This window comes from Vipera ursinii (assembly GCF_947247035.1).
Source record: "Vipera ursinii genome assembly, chromosome: 7".
Classification (NCBI taxonomy): Eukaryota; Metazoa; Chordata; class Lepidosauria; order Squamata; family Viperidae; genus Vipera; species Vipera ursinii.
Genome location: NC_139521.1, coordinates 77,315,812 through 77,334,221, shown reverse-complemented (window position 1 = coordinate 77,334,221; position 18,410 = coordinate 77,315,812). Strand labels below are relative to the sequence as shown.

The following is an 18,410-nucleotide window of genomic DNA, read 5'->3' as shown; positions in this document are numbered from 1 at the left end:
GAGCTTGTCTGGGGCAGCCCCACGGCCTCCTTCCTTCCTTGGCGGAACCTTACAGAGGTCCAGAAGCTCTTCCGCTTAAAATCTTTTCGCTGCGGGGCCTGCTTATTTATTTTCTTTCCCCCGGCTTCTCTTCAAGGACTAAAATGCAGATCAGCTCCACAATCTTTGAAATCGAAAAGCATATCTAATCTTTGTCTGGAGATGTCTCCTCTGTACTTTTATTGTTTAGAGGGACGCCTAAAGAACACAGCCAGTTTTAGAAATGCTGAGACTCTGAAAGAAATTTGGTAGTGGGGACCTCCCAAGGCTCTTTGGAATAAAAGAAATTTAAAGAAAATTGAAATGCGGTTTATCAGGTCCAAATTTTAGCTTAGCCAGAGTTGTCTTGTGTCTCATTTACATTTGCACTCATTTTCAGTAAATTGTGTTTACTCCCAGCAGCAGCTTGTTTGTTCCTTGGCGGGAACCTTATTTCCCCCCCCCCAGTATTTTCATCCAAGCCTTTCACGCCCACAAGTCCCTGGCTGTGACTTGCTTCTGACTTGCTGTTTTCCAGCAAGGCAGGACAGCCACTGTTGGTTTCCCGGTCGGGAACAGCCGTCCCTGGCCGCGATTTCAGGGCAGATGGGATGGGACGGGCAGGAAGACAGGATGAGGTCAGAGAGACGGGCGGGATCCAGTCTTTCCTCTTCAGCGTCTCCCTGCAACGAAAAGGGCCAAGGGCCGCCCTCCGGCCGCCTGCCCCAGGGACTGGCCTTCTGCTGAGCTGGCCGGGCCCCTCTGGGCCCAGAGACTCTCTGCCGACGGGAGAGAGATGCACCCTGGGTGAATTGCAATGAACAAAGGAGCCTCAGTAAAGAGAAGGAAAAAACAATGAGAGACAATCATTCTTCCAGCGCTGCCCCAAATTTCTGGTTATAATTTTAAAGCAAAGCCCGGCTGCCCCAGAGGTGAAAAAGCACCTTTGGGAGAACTGTGGCCCGGATGGCTGAGGATCTCCACGGACAAAGCACGGCTGCCCTGGTCTTCAGGAGGGGAAGGAAGCCCCCCCCTTACCTGTCTGCTGCCCCCCCTGCACGAGGAAGGCCCTGGGCATCCCTGGAACTGCTTCTCCGTTTAGGGAGCGCCGTTCTGCAGCAGAGGAGAGCTGAGAAAGCAGCTGTTCAAGATGCGGCAACAGATATTGGTTGCATTTTGAGATCGTGATGAATCTTGGCTTGGAGGGCAGAAGAAAGCCGTGTATATTCTCACAGCCATGGGGCCTGATCCCCTTTTGAAGAACGGCTCTCTTAAGGCTGATTTGGAGGTGCTTGCAACCCCCCCAAGGCCTTGCCACATCCCTACCCAGCCGAAGGCTTGAGGGGTAAGTGGGGGTTGCAGGCGGCTGCACAAGCGCCCACGCGCACACCTCCCGAATCCCAGCCGCGCTTCGCGCAGAGGTACACATCCTGCGCTCTGAATGGTTGATCCCACCACCTGTCCTGTGCTTTGCTGCTGGGGGGTCCCCAGCCAGGATACTCCATTTGCAGAAATTTGAAAGGAGCCCCTCTGCAGCCATCCCCAGCCAGACTCCGGTGCTCCCTGGGGTGCAGAGCTGGAGACGTCGTCTGTCTGACCCTCCGTGAGGAGGCCAAGGTCCTCGCTCCGCTCTGCTCCTTTGAGCTCACCGAGCTGCCTTGTGTCCTGTGAAGATTTCACCGCTGCTGCCAGGTGCCACGAGTCCTGCAGCCACGTCTGGCCTCTCCCTGGATCTGAAAGCTTTCTGGGCTTGTGATCCTCGCCACAGCCCAGAGTTTGCCCTGAGCTGCCTGTCCACACGCTGGTTCTCCTCCTCCTCCTCCTCCTCCTCCTCCTCCTCCTCCTCCTCCTCCTCCTCCTCCTCCTCCTCCTCCTCCTCCTCCTTTCAAGCCCTGTTGAGATGATGGGAGAGGCCCAGGAGCCTTGGAAAGGGAGGCCGGAGGACTCAGAAGGAAGTCCAAAATTGGCCTCTTCGTGGCATCCTAGACTGCAACGGCCTGTGATGAAGGCAAAGCTCCACATTTTGGATGGTTGTCTTGAAGCCGTGTGCTGGGGCAGGATAGTCCACTTGTGGCACCAAAACAGAAACATCTGGATTATTGAATTGCTTTTCCTCAAACATCAAGACGAGTGTCTTGAGTTATGCCTGGTGACTTAGGATGTTTGTGGGTGGCTGTGGCATTTTTTGCGCACTTGTCTCTCCCTGCTGTATGCGCTGGATCAGATTCAAGACTTGGAACGTGTGCTGAGTGCGAGGTTAGGCCGGATCCAACTGAGGACGAGCACAGTCAGGTGCCGGCTGCCTTCCCTCCCTTTGGGCATTGCGAGCAGAGCGGCATCCCTAAGCATCCCTCTGCGTTCCCTTTGGATCCAAGGCCCCCAGACTGAGCCCCCTATAGCTGGGGTAGCTCGAAGGGGAGGTGGAGTGTGAGAGGTGATCCTCTTCCTGCATTCCAGATGACTCGGAGAAGCTGTTTTAGAGGCGCCTTTTTTGCCCCCCTGACGTGGAAGGATCCTACAGAGTTGCTCTGAGTAGATCTACAGACTGTTGGGAAATTCTGGGGAGGTCCACCTCATCGCCTGGCGACCCTCGGCCTAAAATGGAGGCGTGTTTCAGAGCAGGTGGTCCAGAGGTGGAAGCAAGGTCTGCGTGGGTGGTCCGAAGGTGCCCGCGGAGGCTGGGCCCAGTGTGGAAGGAGTCGGTCAGTGCACGGAGCTTCCCTCCTTGTCCCCCAAAGTCAGGTGTGGCCTTCGGGCACTTGGCTGGAGCTCTTTCCCGGCGCCGAGTCACTTCTGGCCCAGGGATCAGGAGATCCTGCTGTTTTCCCAGCTTTGGAGGGTTCTGGCCACAGCAGATCCTCCTGGCCCGTCTCGGTCAAGATTCCGGTTGAGTATTGGACTAAGCTGAATTTCATCCTTGCTAGGAGCCCGTGCTGCAAACTGTACCAAGGACGCCGGATCCGTTTTCTGCTTCGTGTCCTTTCCTCCCGCGGTTAAGTCCTGCTTTTCGTGCCGTTTTAGGAGCTTCTGGAGCGCCTGGGAGAGCGTCCAGAGTTGGAGCACATTCTCGCCTCCGTCGCAGAGCAGGTGGCTGTCCTGATTTATCCTGTCAGGGGAGCCACCGCTACCATGAGATGGAAGGCCAGTCCAGGCAGAATTGGATTTCACAGCTTGTGACACCACTTGTCAGAGGGTTTGGGGAGAGAGTGAAGTATTGCAGCCATGATGGTGGCAGGTTCTAGATCTAGCCCCGGGCGGGCCTGCCTGAGACCTCCCGGATGGTTTTTCTCTGGTGAGAAGGTCATCTGCACGATCGGCCGGAGAGAGGAAAGGGCCGTCTGGCACTCGCATTCAGTGGGGAGCCCCTTCTAGCTGCAGGACGGGGGTCGAGGTCGGCCACGGTGCCGCAGTGCCCCTGGGAAGCCAGGCAAAGCTTGGGTTGCACCTGCGGAGATGACCCGGTTCTGAGCAGGGTTCCAGCAGGAAGCCAAGTCCCCCTCCCCTTCTCCCATCCCATCACTTCTGAGGTTTAGCGGAACCTGCTCAGGTGTTGTTTTTGGAAGAAGGCAAAGCTTAGAATAGCCGTGGGCTGAATTCTGGAGCGGCTAGCAAACGCCAGTCAGAGTTGTCGCCTCCAAGGACACACAGGCCCTCCCTCGGCAGGTGGGGTGAGCAGAGCCTCGGGGCACACCTGGCAGGTTTTGGGCAAGTGAGAGCCAAGCTTTCCCCGAGGAGGGGGCCATCAGGGGGTCAGAGCCCAGCAGCTGCCCCTCCTGGGCCGACCCCACTCATCTTCCCAGCCCTTGGATTGGCTTGTTTCATCATTATCCTTGATCAAATTCCTGCAGGCTCAGCTGCTTTCGGCCGGGTGCTGGTCGAGGGGAGCCTGGCACTGGGCGGCCCGTTTCATGAGCCAGGCCCAGATAAACACGGCCGGGCCCAGCTCAGCTTGGTTTGGGAACCCGCGTGCTGAGCCAGGCCCATAGGCCGATCTCTGGAGCTTTGCCAAAAGGCTTGGCTCTAGACTGGCATCTCGGCATAAATGCCAGGCTCTACTTGGGAGGGCTGATCCACCCTGCAGGATGGCCTACCAAGGGCCCAGGATGATGGGGGAAGGTGTGGGAGCCTCTTCTGCCTGCAGCCGGAGAGAGAGGTGGGACGGGTCTTTGGAGCCCCCTCCCACTGGAAGAGCACGCTCGGCCACTGGTCCTCCGGTGGTCAGTCCTTGGCCCAGTCAGTCCCTGGTGCCCCGGCTCTCGAGAGCCCGGCCAGCCCAGAGCCAGGGCCAGGCAGAAGAGAGAGAGAGCAGCCCCCTCTAGGGAAACCGAGGCACCTTAGATGCCTTGCGATGGCCTTGGGGAGAGGCAGCAGGTCAGCCCCAGGCCTTTCTCCCCCCCCCCCGAGAGCCGGCCGGCTTCAACAAACCCACCAAGAGATCGGTGGACGGGATGCTGTTTCCCCCAGTCTGAGGGTTTCATGCCCGTCTCGGGCTCTGCTGCTGCTGGGGCTTGCGGGGGGGGGGGGGAGGCAGGGGTCCTGGGTGGGTTTGTGGGCTGATGCTGCGCGCACTAATCACGCTCCTGTCTCTCTTGTCGTCCCCCCACTTTACCCTCTCCTTCGGCTGCTGCTGCCTTCGCCCGTCTGCGTCTCTCTCTTCCCGTCTCCTCCCCCGTGTGACTCCTTCTTCTTCCTCCCTCCTCCTCCTCCTCCTCCTCCCCCCTCCTCTGCTTTCTGCTCCTGCTGGCCTCCAGACCGCCGCCAGGAGGCCCAAGGTGAGAAGGGCGGGGTGGGGGGTGGGCCGCCCTGGTGATTTTCTTTTTTTTAACTGATTTTGTACAAGCTAAAATGGAATAAAGGAATAAAAAGAGAAGTGCAGGAAAACTAGAAAGAAAACAAAAAAATGGGAATACAGTAAAGAAAAAGAAAAACAAAGTTACTTCCCCCTTCCTTCATCGCAAGTATAAAGCAATTTACTGCCGTCTCTTCCCGTATCTCATCTCTTCCCCGTAAACAAATCCCTAAACCCTCTTTCGGTCTTAACCAGCAAAAGTCCCTTTAGGGTTACCAGAGCGATAACAACGGGTCTATTTTTATTTAGTCAAGCTTTGTAATTCTTAACTGCCCGTCTCCCGCGGATTGGCTCGTTTCATCGTTATCCTTGATCAAATAAGCCAACTTCGCAGTCCTTCCTTTTCCTTCCGACAACCTGCATCTCCAGTCCCTTCAAGTGAAGCCCTAGAAGTTGGTTCCCTTCCTTCCTCCTCCCCGACCCTCGCAGAGGCCTTCAGAGCTGAGCCTCTTTTGCAAGTCCAGCGTAGGAATATTGTCCCGGTCTCTCTCGCTCGCTTTGTTGCTCACCTCTCTCGCTTAATTACTCCAGTCGAGATGGTTTGCATGTCCAACGTGGCAACTTTTTTCACGTGGTTCTTGCGGCCCGTGATTTTTAAATCTACCTTCAGATCAGTCTCGATCTTGTCCGGAAAATCCTTTCCCTTCTCTTTTATACACAGTCAGTCTGTGTACGGCAGAGGCAGGCCCTGTTAAAACTAACTGCCGGGTCCATCGTTCAAACGTATCCTTGAATATTTCCAGTGTTAAAATATTCGGCATTAGTAAGATCTCACTGAATTTTATTTTTCTCCTCGAATTGTAGTCTTTAGTTCCTTCTGGTTTTGTCAGCTCTCCCAGGTAAACCAGGAAAGGTAACTTGATAAAGTAGTTCAACTTCAGGGCTCCGTTAAGAGGAGCCTTCAAGGCTGAAAGCTCAGCCCTCCCACCTCCCCTTTTCCCTGCCCGATCCGTGGGGGGGGCTCCCCTGTTTCTTTCCCTGAGCTCCTGGGGGCTCCTGCCCCCCCCCCTTTGCCCGACTGCATCCTGGGCAGCAGCTCCAAAGGCCTCCACGAGGGATTCCTTCCTTCCCGTGGAATTGGGTGTGATTTGGGGGAAAGGAGGAAAGCAAAGGGCCTCCGAATCGGGCCCTTGGCCAGAGCAGTGCCCACTCCGCCTGCTGGCTGCGGGAGTCGGCACAAGGCACGGGGGGGGGGCTCTGTCTCTGCTGCACTCCCCCCCCTTCGGGCACAAGGGCCCGGGCTCCGTCCCAGTCGCCCAGGGGGGGGGGCTGTTAGGGAAGAAGACCCCCCCCGGCACTCCAGGTGGGGCCTGAGCAGAATAAATACAAGTTAGGACAATTGAACTCCCCCAGTTGGGAAAAAGACACCCTAAAATGGTGTTTGCTTTCCTTTGTTGTTCAACCCTCTCCTACTGCGGCCTCATCCACCAATTTGCAGGCAACGATCTCGGTGAAATGACTCTGCTCGGCCTCTGCTGCTTCCCTTTCTGCTCCGCTGTATTTTGGTAACCTTGAAGGCCCATTTTAGTGTTATTCTTTTTTTGGGTGTTCACTGTCCCACCCAGTTGGTCATCTGCCAAGTTTGATTGGTTTTCCTTCCATCTTCTCCTCCAAGTGGTTAGTAAAGACACTGAAGATTTAGTGTTTATGCACTTACGTGATAAAATTAATCTCCCCGTGTTTTATAATTTTCTCCTTCTACACTCGATTTGATAGAGTGGCAACCCGGGGGTGGGGTGGGGGGGTGGGGTGGACAGACAGCGGGGTCTTAGGGGATGAGGGCTCTGAGCCGCTTCAGCAGAAGGACCAGCCTGAGGGCTCGGTTTAAGCCCCCCCGTGGGGATTTTGCCCCCGCCACACGGAGAACTAGAGGAGAGGGGGACGCCCCAAAGCACGAAGCAGCACCCTGGACCCCCTGGCTCACCGGGGCATCCCTGTAACTCCGGGCCAGGTGGAGGTTCCCAGCAGGGGGAGGGGAAATCACAGACGTCTTGCCAGCCCCCTCCCCCCACCCCCACCCCCCCAGGGGCCACCGAGGCCTGTCTGCAGCTACTCTGCTGCCTCCTTTAGAGCAGCCAACTGTAACATTTAAAGGTTTTGGCTTTTGCAGATCGCCGGAGCCCTCAGTGCCTTGGCATTTTTTCCAGAAGCCGCGAGTGGCTCTGCAGTGCCACCCACAAAGGCCGAGGCCGGTGGCCAGCCTGGCAGACCTCTTCCAGGGAGAAAGCCCTCCTCACCCTTCCTCTTCCTTGCAGCCCACCCGGACCGGCAGTTCGGCCACATCCAGCAGCACCGCGGGGCTCTCCGGCTCGGCCTCGGCCTCGGCTGGTGAAATGAGCAGCAGTGAGCCAAGCACCCCTGCACAGACCCCCTTGGCTGCCCCCGTGGTGCCCATCCCGGCTCTGGCATCCCCGGCGGCTCCTCCGGCAATCCTGTCTCCAACAAAGGTGAGGGGACCCCAGTCTGCTACTTGGCAGGAGGGGGGGCGGGGGGGTCCGGTTGCACATTTGCAACAGGCTTCTTGGGACGTCGCGACCGGCTGCAGCCTCCAGATGCCCCGGATGCAGGATTCGGGCATTGCTGGTGAGGCAAGGGCAACCAGGAGGGTGGCCAAGCCCTGGATGCCCTCCTCTGGCATCAGACCCTTGCAAGCGGGCAGCCGGGGCCGAAGGCCTGAATCGGCACTCCTGGAAGCAGCCTTCTTGCCTGCGGTCAAGCCGAGCCAGGCCCAGCTAGCAGCCTCAGAAACCCCGCTCTTGCGTGTGGCTGAGGGGGGAAGGCAGAGGGTCTCCCCTCTGGGGCCTTTTCTTGCAGACCCTCACAGGCAGATCTCCCTGCTGTAAAATCCAAGGATCCACTAGTCAGGCTGGATCCTTCCCACAAAAATCCCTCAATGCCGCCTTGGCGCCTCTGAGGCTCCCTTCCTCAGAGGCGGCCTCTGCCTTCTCCCAGTGGTCAGTTTGCCCTCAGCTCGGTGCCCAGGTCAGATTCCTCCTCCTCAGTTCGGCTCTCGACCCCCCCCCCCCCCCCAAGCAGAGCCCGTGCCAAAGCAGGCGTTAAACGCAGGCCAGTCAACAGCCCGGAGACTGACGGGCTGGCTGATGAGAAAGAATCAACCTGTCACTTTCTACCAAAGATGGCTGCACACATTTGGTGGTTCTGTTGATCGTGTGAGTGGCCAGCATGGCAACTCGGGATGCAGAATGACATTCGCCCCAAAGAAACTATCATTATGCTTGGGGAGGCCTTGCTGAAATGAAAGTATTTTTATTACAAGCACGGGACGCTTGTTTTATTTGAGGAAAGATCCCACTCCTCCCTAAAACCAGTTCCCTGGAATTTGGCTGGACGGGGTAATCCGGCGCTGGGGTGGGGGGAGCCCTGCCTGAGGGGGTCTCTGGCTCTGCCTGGCAGGAGGAGGAGTCCCTGCGTGGGCAGGTGCGAGACCTGGAGGAGAAGCTGGAGACGCTCAAGATGAAGCGGAACGAAGACAAGGCCAAGCTGAAGGAGCTGGAGAAGTACAAGATCCAGCTGGAGCAGGTCCAGGAGTGGAAGAGCAAGATGCAGGAGCAGCAGGCGGAGCTCCAGAAGCGCCTGAAGGAGGCCAAAAAGGTGGGCTGCTCGGCTTTCGGGGGAAGCCCCGGGGGGAGGGGGGCAGGGAGACGCCGGACGTGGGCCTGGACGGACCTTCCTTGCGATCTGCCGGCTGGCCGCCCTTTGGCTTGGCAGCCCCCGAGGGCCACATCTCTCCCCCCCCTCAGAGAAAGGGTTTCCCAAAGCTGCCTTGACCCGACTGACAGCTGCCGGTCGGGGGTCAGGCGCCAGGGCCCCAAGACAAGGCCGGCTGTGCCTGTGATTCAGGGGCCGCTTCCTCCCTGCCCTTGCAGGAAGCCAGAGAGGCCCTGGAGGCCAAAGACCGCTACGTAGAGGAGATGGCCGACACCGCCGACGCCATCGAGATGGCGACCCTGGACAAGGAGATGGCCGAGGAGCGGGCCGAGTCCCTGCAGCAGGAGGTGGACTCCTTGAAGGAGAAGGTGGAGGATATCTCCATGGACCTGGAGATCCTGAAGCACGAGATCGAAGAGAAGGGTGAGCTCGGCGGGGCCTCCGACTGGCCGGGCTGCGGAGGAGCTGGGGAGGAGGTGGCCCCGGAGGGTCACCGGCTCCTCTCGGCTGTGGCCTCAGGAACGGTCGCCCCGTCTCCCCTTTGCCTCCTTCCCCCAAAGGGGCCGTTTCGGGGGGCTTCTCCCCCCCCCCCGCTCTGCCGGGAGCCACCCGGAAGCCTCTGAAAGAGTGGGCGACGAAGGCAGCAGCCAAGGCCGGGGGGGGGGGGGCTGGACTCCTGACCCGGCCCAGCTAGGAAGGGGTTGAAGGGTCACGCGAGATAGCTTGACAAAAGTACCAAAGGGTTCCAAACAAAAGGCCAAAATCATAAACGCTTTTCACAAATCTATGGATTCTACCTCGCTTGATCCGAGAAAAGGAATATTCTGGAGCTGGAGACAGGGGAATGACAGACCCCAAAATGATCAAGACCCCGAAATTTAAATAGGCAGACAACATCAGCCGCATTTTAGCTGCTCTGTGAACCTGGCGTTTGTGTGTGGTTGTCAATTCTGTAGGTTCTGAAGGAGCCGCCTCCAGTTACCACGTCAAGCAGCTGGAAGAGCAGAATGGCCGCCTGAAGGAGGCCCTTGTGAGGTGGGCCCACCGGCTGTCGGAGAGATCAGCGGCCTCTTCCTCCTCCTTCCTTCCTTCCTTCCTTCCTTCCTTCCTTCCTTCCTTCCTTCCTTCCGTCTGGATGTTGCAGGAGGAACGGGAAGGCTCCCAGAGAAGCTGGAGGAGGCTGGGTGGGGGACGGACGAGGGGCCTTCTGCCCGGGGGCCTTTCTCAGCCAGGGCAAGAGGCTCTCCCCTCTCTGGCTTGGGGTGACCCCGGCCCCTTTTCGCCCGGAAAGGATGCGGGACCTGTCTGCCTCGGAGAAGCAGGAGCACGTGAAGCTTCAGAAGCACATGGAGAAGAAGAACGCGGAGCTGGAGGCCCTGCGCCAGCAGAAGGACAAGCTGCAGGAGGAGCTGAAGCAGGCCGAGGGGACCGTCGATGAGCTGAAGGAGCAGGCAAGTCGGCTGGGGGCCTCAGGCCGGGCCCAGCCCCCCCTTCCCTTGTGCTCTGGGGCCGGCGGCGGTTCTCCTGCACCCCCTGACCCGCCCTCCCCTCCCAGGTGGATGCTGCCCTGGGGGCCGAGGAGATGGTGGAGACGCTGACCGAGAGGAACCTCGACCTGGAGGAGAAGGTCCGCGAGCTCCGCGAGACGGTGGGCGACCTGGTGAGAGCGAGCGGGACGGAGGCCGGCGTGGGGGAGGGGATGGTGAGGGAGGGGCCGGTGGGCTCCCCTGGCCCGGCCGGCCCAGAGAGATGCCGGGGAGAGCCTGCTGCCTTTCCTCTCCCTGGTGAAAAGGGGGGCGGAGCTTGCTTGGAGCGCCCTAGCGATCCACTGCGTTCCCCCCCCCAGGAAGCCATGAACGAGATGAACGACGAGCTGCAGGAGAACGCCCGCGAGACGGAGCTGGAGCTGCGGGAGCAGCTGGACATGGCCACGGCCCGAGTCCGCGAGTCGGAGAAGCGGGTGGAGGCGGCGCAGGAGACGGTGGCCGACTACCAGCAGACCATCAAGAAGTATCGAGAGCTGACGGCCCACCTGCAGGTGCCAGGGGCGTGGAGGCGGCCGTGGGGGGGGGGGCGGTGGAGGGGCGAGGGGCGGGGGCCGGCCCAGGGGCCAGGCTTGGTTCCTGCCCTTCGGCTGCCTGGATTATTTCAGCCCCCAGCTTGGAGTGGCTGAGAAGGCAAGACACAGAGTAACGGGCGTTCCTTTAAGCCCAGCCCGTCGGGGGTCTTCCAGCCGAGGCGGTCGCAGGATCGCTGCTGCCCTGGGCGGAGGCCGGGCCAGGAGGCCCCTGTGCTGAGGCTGCCTTCCCGCCCCGCAGGACGCCAACCGAGAGCTGATGAGCCAGCAAGAGGCCTCTGTGGAGAGGCAGCAGCAGCCACCGCCCGAAATGTTCGATTTCAAGATTAAGTTTGCCGAGACAAAAGCTCACGCCAAGGTAGGGCGGGCCCAGCCTCCCCGGGACCCCCCACCGCGGCTGGAGAGGGTGGATGGTAGCTGTTCTGTGGGGAGGGGGTGCGCCCTGAGGCACCCGGGAAAGTAGGGGCTCCGGGCCTCAGCCTGTCACCCTGCCGGGCCCCACTCTTGCTTTGCTCCCAGCCGCTTCCTTCCTTCCTCCCCGTCCGGGAGGGCCGGACCGGGGGCTCCTGGCGCCCTCTGAGCCGCCGGTCTGCGTTTCGCTGTCCAGCTGGGTCAGGTCTTCAGTGCGAGGGGCTGCCCTGCCAGCCTCGCCCTTCGCCTGCCCTGATGGGGTGGCGTAGTTGGGTCGCGAAGCGTCTGCAAGTGGCAAACCCCCCCCCCCGGCTCCGAGGGCCCCTCGGTCTCCCCCCAACGCCTCTTAAAACTGGCCTGGAACCTCCAGACCTTTCTGGGCACGTTCTCGATTCTTTTCCTTTCCTACCAAGGCCCCAGTCGGCAGTTGGTCCCGCTTTCTTCTCTGTCTGCGCGGCATCTTCCCGTTCGGCTCCTGGCCTTCATCCCTGGGGGGGGGCTCCCCTCAAGTCACCTGGTGGCGTGTTTCCCCTGGATCTGCCGGGGTTGAGGGTGAAAGCGGGCGGGGGGCAGAGTTGAGGCCAGGCCCCTTCCGGGGACCCCCGCAGCTGGAAGCAGAGAAGGCCGCCCAAAGGGGCTGTCCCTGAGTCGGGGGCTGCCGAGGACCCCCCCCATCGGAGCGCTCTTGCCTTGCAGGCCATCGAAATGGAGCTGCGCCAGATGGAGGTGCAGCAGGCCAGCCGGCAGGTCTCCCTGCTCACCTCCTTCCTGCCCGACAGCTTCCTGCGCCACGGCGGGGACCACGACTGCGTGCTGGTGCTGCTGCTGCTTCCCCGGCTGGTGGGCAAGGTACCCGAGAGCGCCTGGCGACGGGCGCCAGGCTTTCCTTCCTTCGGATCCCTTTGGGTCGGGCTGCACGATAGGCGACCTTTTTCACCCAGACGTTCCCCTTCCTGAACTGAGTTCACATTTCAGTACAGTTCAGAATCCCCTCCGCCTCTGGTTTTAACGGGGTCGTTAATCGCAGTCCGAGTCCCCAGAAACTCAGACCCCGCTTAGGGAAGAACCGTTAATCACAGTCGGCGAGGTTTCAACCTGCTTTGAATAGGCAAATGAATATTTTCACACTTTTCAGCAAAAATAGACGTGTCACAAAGCAGAAGAGTATCGTGAATAGTCCGGTAGTAAACTGTGCCGAGTAGCTCCTTTTAGCTGTGACCCAGGGCCGACCCCCAGCCCTTCTGGCAGGGAGAGTGGGGTCGGGTCTCCCTCCAGCCGCTGGGCCTGGAGGAGGTGCAGACGGGGCTCCTTCTGGAGGGCACCCCCCCCGGCCTCCTTCACCCCGGTAGAGGGCGGAAAGGGGGGCCTGCCTGCTGAAGCCCAACAGCTCCTGCCTCTCCGAAACAGGCCGAGCTGATCAGCAGACAAGCGCAGGAGAAGTTCGAGCTGAGCGAGAATTGTGCCGAGCGAGCCGGTCTTCGGGGTGCTCCGGGGGAGCAGCTGAGCTTCGCTGCCGGGCTGGTCTACTCTCTGCTCCTTCTGCAAGCAACGCTCCACAAATATGAGCAGTGAGTCAGTGTGTGGCTGGGCCTGGGGAGTCTGTGTGTGTGTGTGTGTGTGTGTGTGTGTGTGTGTGTGTGTGTGTGTGTGTGTTAGAGAGAGAGAGGCCCTCGGCTTAGCCCAAGATCCTGTGCTGATGCCCTGCCCTGCCCTGCCAGGGCCCTGACCAAGTGCAGCGTGGAGGTCTACAAAAAAGTGGGGATGCTTTATCCGGAGATGAGTGTGCACGAGAGGTCCCTGGACTTCCTGATTGAGCTGCTGCACAAGGACCAGCTGGACGAGACGGTCAACGTGGAGCCCTTGACCAAAGCCATCAAGTACTACCAGGTGCAGCCCACGTGTGGGTGGGGGTGGGGAGGGCAAGGCCCGGCTGCCTGGGCTGGCAGCTCTGGAGTGAAACCTCCCCTTCCCCTCTCAGCATCTCTACAGCATCCACCTGGCTGACCAGGCCGAGGACTGCACGGTGCAGCTGGCCGACCACATCAAGGTGAGGGGACCCGGGTTCCTGCCTGGGCCCTCCAGGAAAGGCTGTTGGGGGGCAGGGGGGAGCTGTCAGGCATCTCTGCTCCTGCCGCCCTCCGTCCCCCCCGGGAGAGAGGAGGGCTGCAGGGCGGTGCTGGCTCTGCCCCGCTCTGAGCGTGCCCGTCTTGCCCCGCAGTTCACGCAGAGCGCCCTGGACTGCATGAGTGTGGAGGTCTGCCGGCTGCGCTCCTTCCTCCAGGTAAGAGCCCGCCTCGCCCAACCGGCCAGGCCCCGGAGGGCCGAATTGCGGCTGACCCCCGATCTCTCCCCTCCTGCAGACTGGACAGGAGGCCTCCGACTTCGCCATCCTCCTGAAGGACCTGGAGACCTCGTGCAGCGACATCCGCCAGTTCTGCAAGAAGATCAGGCGGCGCATGCCGGGCACCGATGCTCCTGGCATCCCCGCAGCCCTGGGCTTTGGACCGCAGGTGGGCGGCCCGCACAGCCCCGCCCACGGGGGGAAGCCTCTCCGGGCCTGTGGGGATTCGCGCCTTTCCTTCTCCTGCTGGCAAAGAGCCCCCGGCAGAGACGTGGCGCTGCGCCATTTTCTTTGGTCTCCCAGGTCTCGGATACCCTGCTGGAATGCCGCAAACACCTGACCTGGGTGGTGGCCGTGCTGCAGGAGGTGGCGGCCGCAGGGGCTCAGATGATTGCGCCCTTGACCGAGAACGAGGGCTTGCAGGCCGTGAAACTGGAGGACTTGGCCTTCAAGGCCAGCGAGCAGGTAAGGGGAAGCTGATCCGGGACTGGCCCTCTGCTCCCTCTTCCTCCGTCGCCTCTGAAGACCGGCAGGTTCGTTCTGGCGAAGGTGCTTTTCTCGAGGCCGGCAGGGACTGGGAGCAAAGAGCTCCCCGGTTTGCAGAGCTGCTGCTGCGGGCCTCGCTTGTCCACCCTTGTGCCTGGGACCCCGAGCGGAACGTCTGGCGGAGAGGATCCCTGGCCGCCTTTAGCCCCTGGAAAAAGGGTGCCGGACTGGCCAAGGCTGCTGCTTCAGTTCACGCCTCTCCTGCCGCTGCCCTGGCCAGGCAGGGGGAAGGAAGGCCACGTTGTCCACAGTCTTCTGAAGCTGCCTGGAAAGTGGCGCCTTCCCCTCTCGTGGCTGCGCCTCCGGGAGGTGCCGCTTCAGGCAAGGGCTGACGCGGAGGTTCCTTCCCAGATCTACGGGCTGCAGGGCATCAGCCCTTACGAGTGCCTGCGCCAGTCCTGCGCCATCCTCGTCGCCACCATGAACAAGATGGCCACCGCCATGCAGGAAGGGGAATACGACGCAGACAAGCCCCAGACCAAGGTGAGCCCCACGCCGGCTGCTGTCACTGGCAGGCGGATCACGGCTGGCGCTGGGAAGGGGCTGGAAGAGAGGAGCTTGGGCGTTGGGGAGCCTCCCTGCATTTGCCTCCCCGCTTAAGGACCGCCCTGGAGCTCGGAGAGGGGAGTTTGAGAGCAAACAACGGTCGGTTCTCTCATTTCAGCCCCTTCCTCCGGTCGAGCTGCGGGCAGCCGCTCTGCGGGCCGAGATCACGGACGCCGAGGGCCTGGGACTCAAGCTGGAGGACCGAGAGACCGTCATCAAGGAGCTGAAGAGGTCTCTTAAAATCAAGGTACGTTTGGCCACCCCTCTGCCGCTCGGGCGACGGAGCCCCGAGGAGGCTGCCGCCCCTGCCTTGGCCTGCCGGGGGCCCCCCGGACCCTGGCCGTACGCACCTCTCTCCTCCCCGCGACCCAGGGCGAGGAGCTGAGCGAGGCCAACGTGCGCCTGAGCCTCCTGGAGAAGAAGCTGGACAGCGCCTCCAAAGACGCCGACGAGCGGGTGGAGAAGATCCAGAGCAAGCTCAGCGACACCCAGGCGTTGCTGAAGAAGAAGGAGAAGTAAGCGAGGGGACCCAGCAGGGCCTCCCGGGGAAAGGGCTCTCGGAGGCCCGACCCATCACGGAAGCCGGGTGGCCCCCCCCCCGGTCCAAAGGGAAAGCCAGAAGCCCAGGAGTGCCTGTGGGTCTCCCAATGACCTAAAATAGCAATCCAGCCTTGAATGCGAGCAGCTCCGCCCCCCCCCCCCAGCCTCACACTCCGGGTCCCTCCGCTCAGGCGCCGGCAGCATCCCCAGCCTTCCCTCCCCACACCCCACCTGACCCGCACCCACCCACCCGCCTGATGGGCAGGGAAAGAGCCAGGCAGAGCAGGAGTGATGGGAGGGGGGTGTCTGTCCCTGCCCGTCACCTGGGAGGAAGCAGTAGACGTGCCCTAGAAGACGCCTCCCCCCCAGCCAGCCCCACCAAGACATCCTCAGAGCGAGAGAGAAAAGCCCAGCGCAGGGCAGGTGCAAACTCCCCACAGGGCGAGGGAAGGAAAGTTCTGGAATTGGATCCAGTGAGAAGAGAGAGCTCACTGCTGCTTGCTGGGATGTTGGCAGTGACTGCTACCAACTAGTCAAATTGCAGAAAGATCAGTCAAAGGGCTGATTCTAGCAAAACAAAAAATCTGAAGACGTAGCGCCCCCCCCCAATCACGCAGCGCTGGCTGAGAGGAGAACACCGCTCCCCCCCCCGCTGGTCCCCTCAGGCCGAGCTCAAGGCATCCTCCGGATCCCCACTGGATCCGTTCGGTTCAAGATGCTTCCCCAAACAGGATGGGGGCCGCTTAGTAGGTGCACGAGCAACAGCTGCCGACCTCACAGCAACCGCTGTTGGCCCCACCAAGGACGTCAGCGTTGAATTAAGTGACCGTCTGCTGCTCTTGAGCAGCCCTCCAGCATCCTGAGCTTTGGAGCTAGAGGCCCGTGGAGGATGTTCAGATCACAAGCTCAGCAAACCAACTTGGAATCCTTTCCCTCTCTCTCCCCACTTCAGCTGGGGGGTTGGGGATAGTCCAGGGAGGGGGCAGCACAGCGGCTGGGACGCTCAGCGGATTGCGTGCCCTGCTCCTCTGGGGCCCGGTCATCCCTGAGAAGGCCGGCCCGGGCACGCTTGTCCGGAGGCTTAGAGCCAAAGGGCGGCTGGTTTTGAGTGCAAAGCTCTGTTGGGCTCCCTCCCCTTCAAAACCCGGGGCCCGAGAGGGGGGAGGGGCAGGGGTCAGCCGGTCTCCTCCTCGCACAGGGAGTTTGAGGAGACGATGGACGCCCTGCAAGCCGACATTGACCAGCTGGAGTCGGAGAAGGTGGAACTGAAGCAGCGGCTCAGCAACCAGTCCAAGCACACCATCCAGGGCCTGCGCGGAGCGGCCTCCCCCTCGGGCATCGCCTCGGTCATCTCCAGCATCGCAGGAGGTGGGTCTGGCGCATCCGCTTGGCTGCTGGTTCAGGGCCTGGCACCAGCCGGGAGGCCGTGGGGAAAGGGCAGTGCCACTTCGGGGGCTTCCCAGGTAGCCGAGAAGAGACTCCAGCATCCGCAGAGGGTCAGAGGCGCTGCTGGACGCGGAGCATCAGACGGACGCCTCTTTCGACCAGCGCCTGGTTGGGCTCCAGGGTGCCGAACCTTTGTGGGTGCAGCTGCCCCCACTGCACCGTTTGTGATCCACGCTTAATGCCGCCACAAATTTCCTAGAGTGGGCAGACTCCCCCCCCAAGCACAATAAACACCCCATGCAGAAAACCCGCCGGTTCCTGTGAAAGGGGCTGCCGCCCCCCTCCCCAAGTGCTGGCGTCCCACCTTCCTGCTTGCGGGGCTGAAGGGGGCCGAGCGGCCGCCATTCGGGGCTTCTCCCTAACCTTCTCCTCCTTCTCTCTTTCATGCTTTGGCTGCAGAGGAACAGCAGAGAGGTACCCGGTGCTCCGAGGGGGGTGGGCCGGGCAGAGCAGGGGGCATCTTCTGGGTCAGGTGCTCGGAGCCCTGCGGAGCGAGGAGGGGCAACCCACCCTTGCCCCAGCGAAGGGCTTTAATATTATTAGCTGCTTGCCAACGTTTTCACCAGCCCTACAACCGGTTCCCTGGATAGGAGAAATTGGGCTGGGGGGGGCAGCCCCCTCCCTGGGACACTGCCCGGGAAGCAGGTGCCCAATAAGAGCCGAGGCCGACATTCGGTCCCCCCAAATGCCTGGGGGGGGGGAAAGTTGCAATCATTGGTCGAAAGGGCTGCCCGGGCCATTCCCTGGTCTTCCGACTTGCCTCGGCGGTGGACGGTCGTTGGCCGAGGCTCTTCCGGCCAGCCCTGCCCAGGCGGCATCTGCAGGGAGGCCGCCTCTGCTGATGGCCGCCTCCGTCTGCCGTCTCTCCTGCAGGGGTGGGCGCCAGCCAGGTGATGGCCGGGGGCTCTGGCCCCGTGCAGGTGAAGGACTCCCCTCTGCTGCTGCAGCAGATTGAGGCCATGCAGCTCTCCATCAAGCACCTCAAAAACGAGAACAACCGGCTGAAGGTGAGAGGCCCGGGCAGCTGCCGGGAGCGCCGAGAGGCCCGGAGCAAAAGCTTTCCCAAGGGGGTTGGGCCTTCCCTCTCCACCCAGCGCACCTGGGACGCCCCTTCCTCTGCCGCCCCTCGTCCTCTCAGCGGCTCCTGCCCCAACCTTGCTCCCCAGGGTGCCCAGATGAGGAGGGAGCTGGCCTCGCTGCCCCCCCTGCACGTCCCCAAGCTCTCGCTGGCCAAGGACCGGCAAGGGGATGAGGTGGTCTCCAGTTCGTTGTACCGCAAGACCAGCCGGCTGCTGGAGACCCTCTACCAGATGAGTGCCAACGCCCAGGTGGTGGACATCACGCGGCGGAAGGCAGGTGCGCCGGGGGGCCGGGAGCGGCGGCAGGAGGGCCCCTCCCCTTCCTCCCCCCCTTCACCCCTCTCCCCTTCCTCCTGCAGCGGGCAGTCCAGCAGCTCAGCTCCTGGAGCAGACCAGCCGCCTGGCGTCCCTGAGCGAAGCCCTCGAGAAGCTGAAGGTAGTCCCTGGGGGGGGCTCTCTCTGAGGGTGCAGCTCCTGCCCAAGGGGGCTGAAAGGGGGGCAGCTTCTCAACTCTCTCTCATGGAAGCCCCCCAAAGCTTCAGATCAGGGGTCTCCGAGCTTGGCGGACTTCAACTCCCAGAATTCCTCAGCCAGCCTAGCGGGAGCTGTGGGACTTCCTGTCCACAAGTCTCAGAGTTGCCACCTTTGGAGAGCCCCGTTTTAGCTCCGGGGCGGTTCAGGAGTGACCGCTGTGCTTCTCTTCTGCTCCAGGATGAGGTCAGGAAGGAGACGATCCTGCAGCACCCCGGGGCCAGCATCCCTACCGACTTCGGCACCTTCCCCTCCCTGCCCTTCCTGAAGGTGGGGGCTCTGGCTGGGGAGGGGAGGGAGGGGGCGGGTGAGCTGCCGCCGCCAGCCCTTCGGCATTCCTCCGCCTGCCCGTCTCTC

At 61.4% G+C, this 18,410-nt stretch overlaps 1 protein-coding gene across 5 annotated transcripts in view; it reads left to right on the top strand.

Annotated features, from left to right (window-relative positions):
- The window catches only part of DCTN1 (dynactin subunit 1), a 125,793-nt gene that overhangs the window by 106,711 nt on the left and 672 nt on the right, over window positions 1–18,410 (top strand). For 3 of the 5 annotated variants that reach the window (XM_083367467.1, XM_083367466.1, XM_083367465.1), the window contains exons 6-29: window positions 4,770–4,790; window positions 7,123–7,314; window positions 8,282–8,479; window positions 8,755–8,959; window positions 9,493–9,571; window positions 9,828–9,987; window positions 10,092–10,196; window positions 10,383–10,574; window positions 10,855–10,971; window positions 11,721–11,873; window positions 12,432–12,592; window positions 12,743–12,911; window positions 13,003–13,071; window positions 13,243–13,305; window positions 13,385–13,534; window positions 13,669–13,830; window positions 14,263–14,394; window positions 14,576–14,704; window positions 14,830–14,972; window positions 16,196–16,365; window positions 17,317–17,450; window positions 17,610–17,799; window positions 17,882–17,958; window positions 18,234–18,323. In XM_083367467.1, the coding sequence (XP_083223593.1) occupies window positions 4,770–4,790; window positions 7,123–7,314; window positions 8,282–8,479; window positions 8,755–8,959; window positions 9,493–9,571; window positions 9,828–9,987; window positions 10,092–10,196; window positions 10,383–10,574; window positions 10,855–10,971; window positions 11,721–11,873; window positions 12,432–12,592; window positions 12,743–12,911; window positions 13,003–13,071; window positions 13,243–13,305; window positions 13,385–13,534; window positions 13,669–13,830; window positions 14,263–14,394; window positions 14,576–14,704; window positions 14,830–14,972; window positions 16,196–16,365; window positions 17,317–17,450; window positions 17,610–17,799; window positions 17,882–17,958; window positions 18,234–18,323 (3,261 nt within the window). Of the gene's footprint in view, window positions 1–4,769; window positions 4,791–7,122; window positions 7,315–8,281; window positions 8,480–8,754; window positions 8,960–9,492; window positions 9,572–9,827; window positions 9,988–10,091; window positions 10,197–10,382; window positions 10,575–10,854; window positions 10,972–11,720; window positions 11,874–12,431; window positions 12,593–12,742; window positions 12,912–13,002; window positions 13,072–13,242; window positions 13,306–13,384; window positions 13,535–13,668; window positions 13,831–14,262; window positions 14,395–14,575; window positions 14,705–14,829; window positions 14,973–16,195; window positions 16,366–16,842; window positions 16,858–17,316; window positions 17,451–17,609; window positions 17,800–17,881; window positions 17,959–18,233; window positions 18,324–18,410 lie in introns of all 5 variants that reach the window. The other 2 variants (XM_083367468.1, XM_083367464.1) reach the window with 2 other exon arrangements.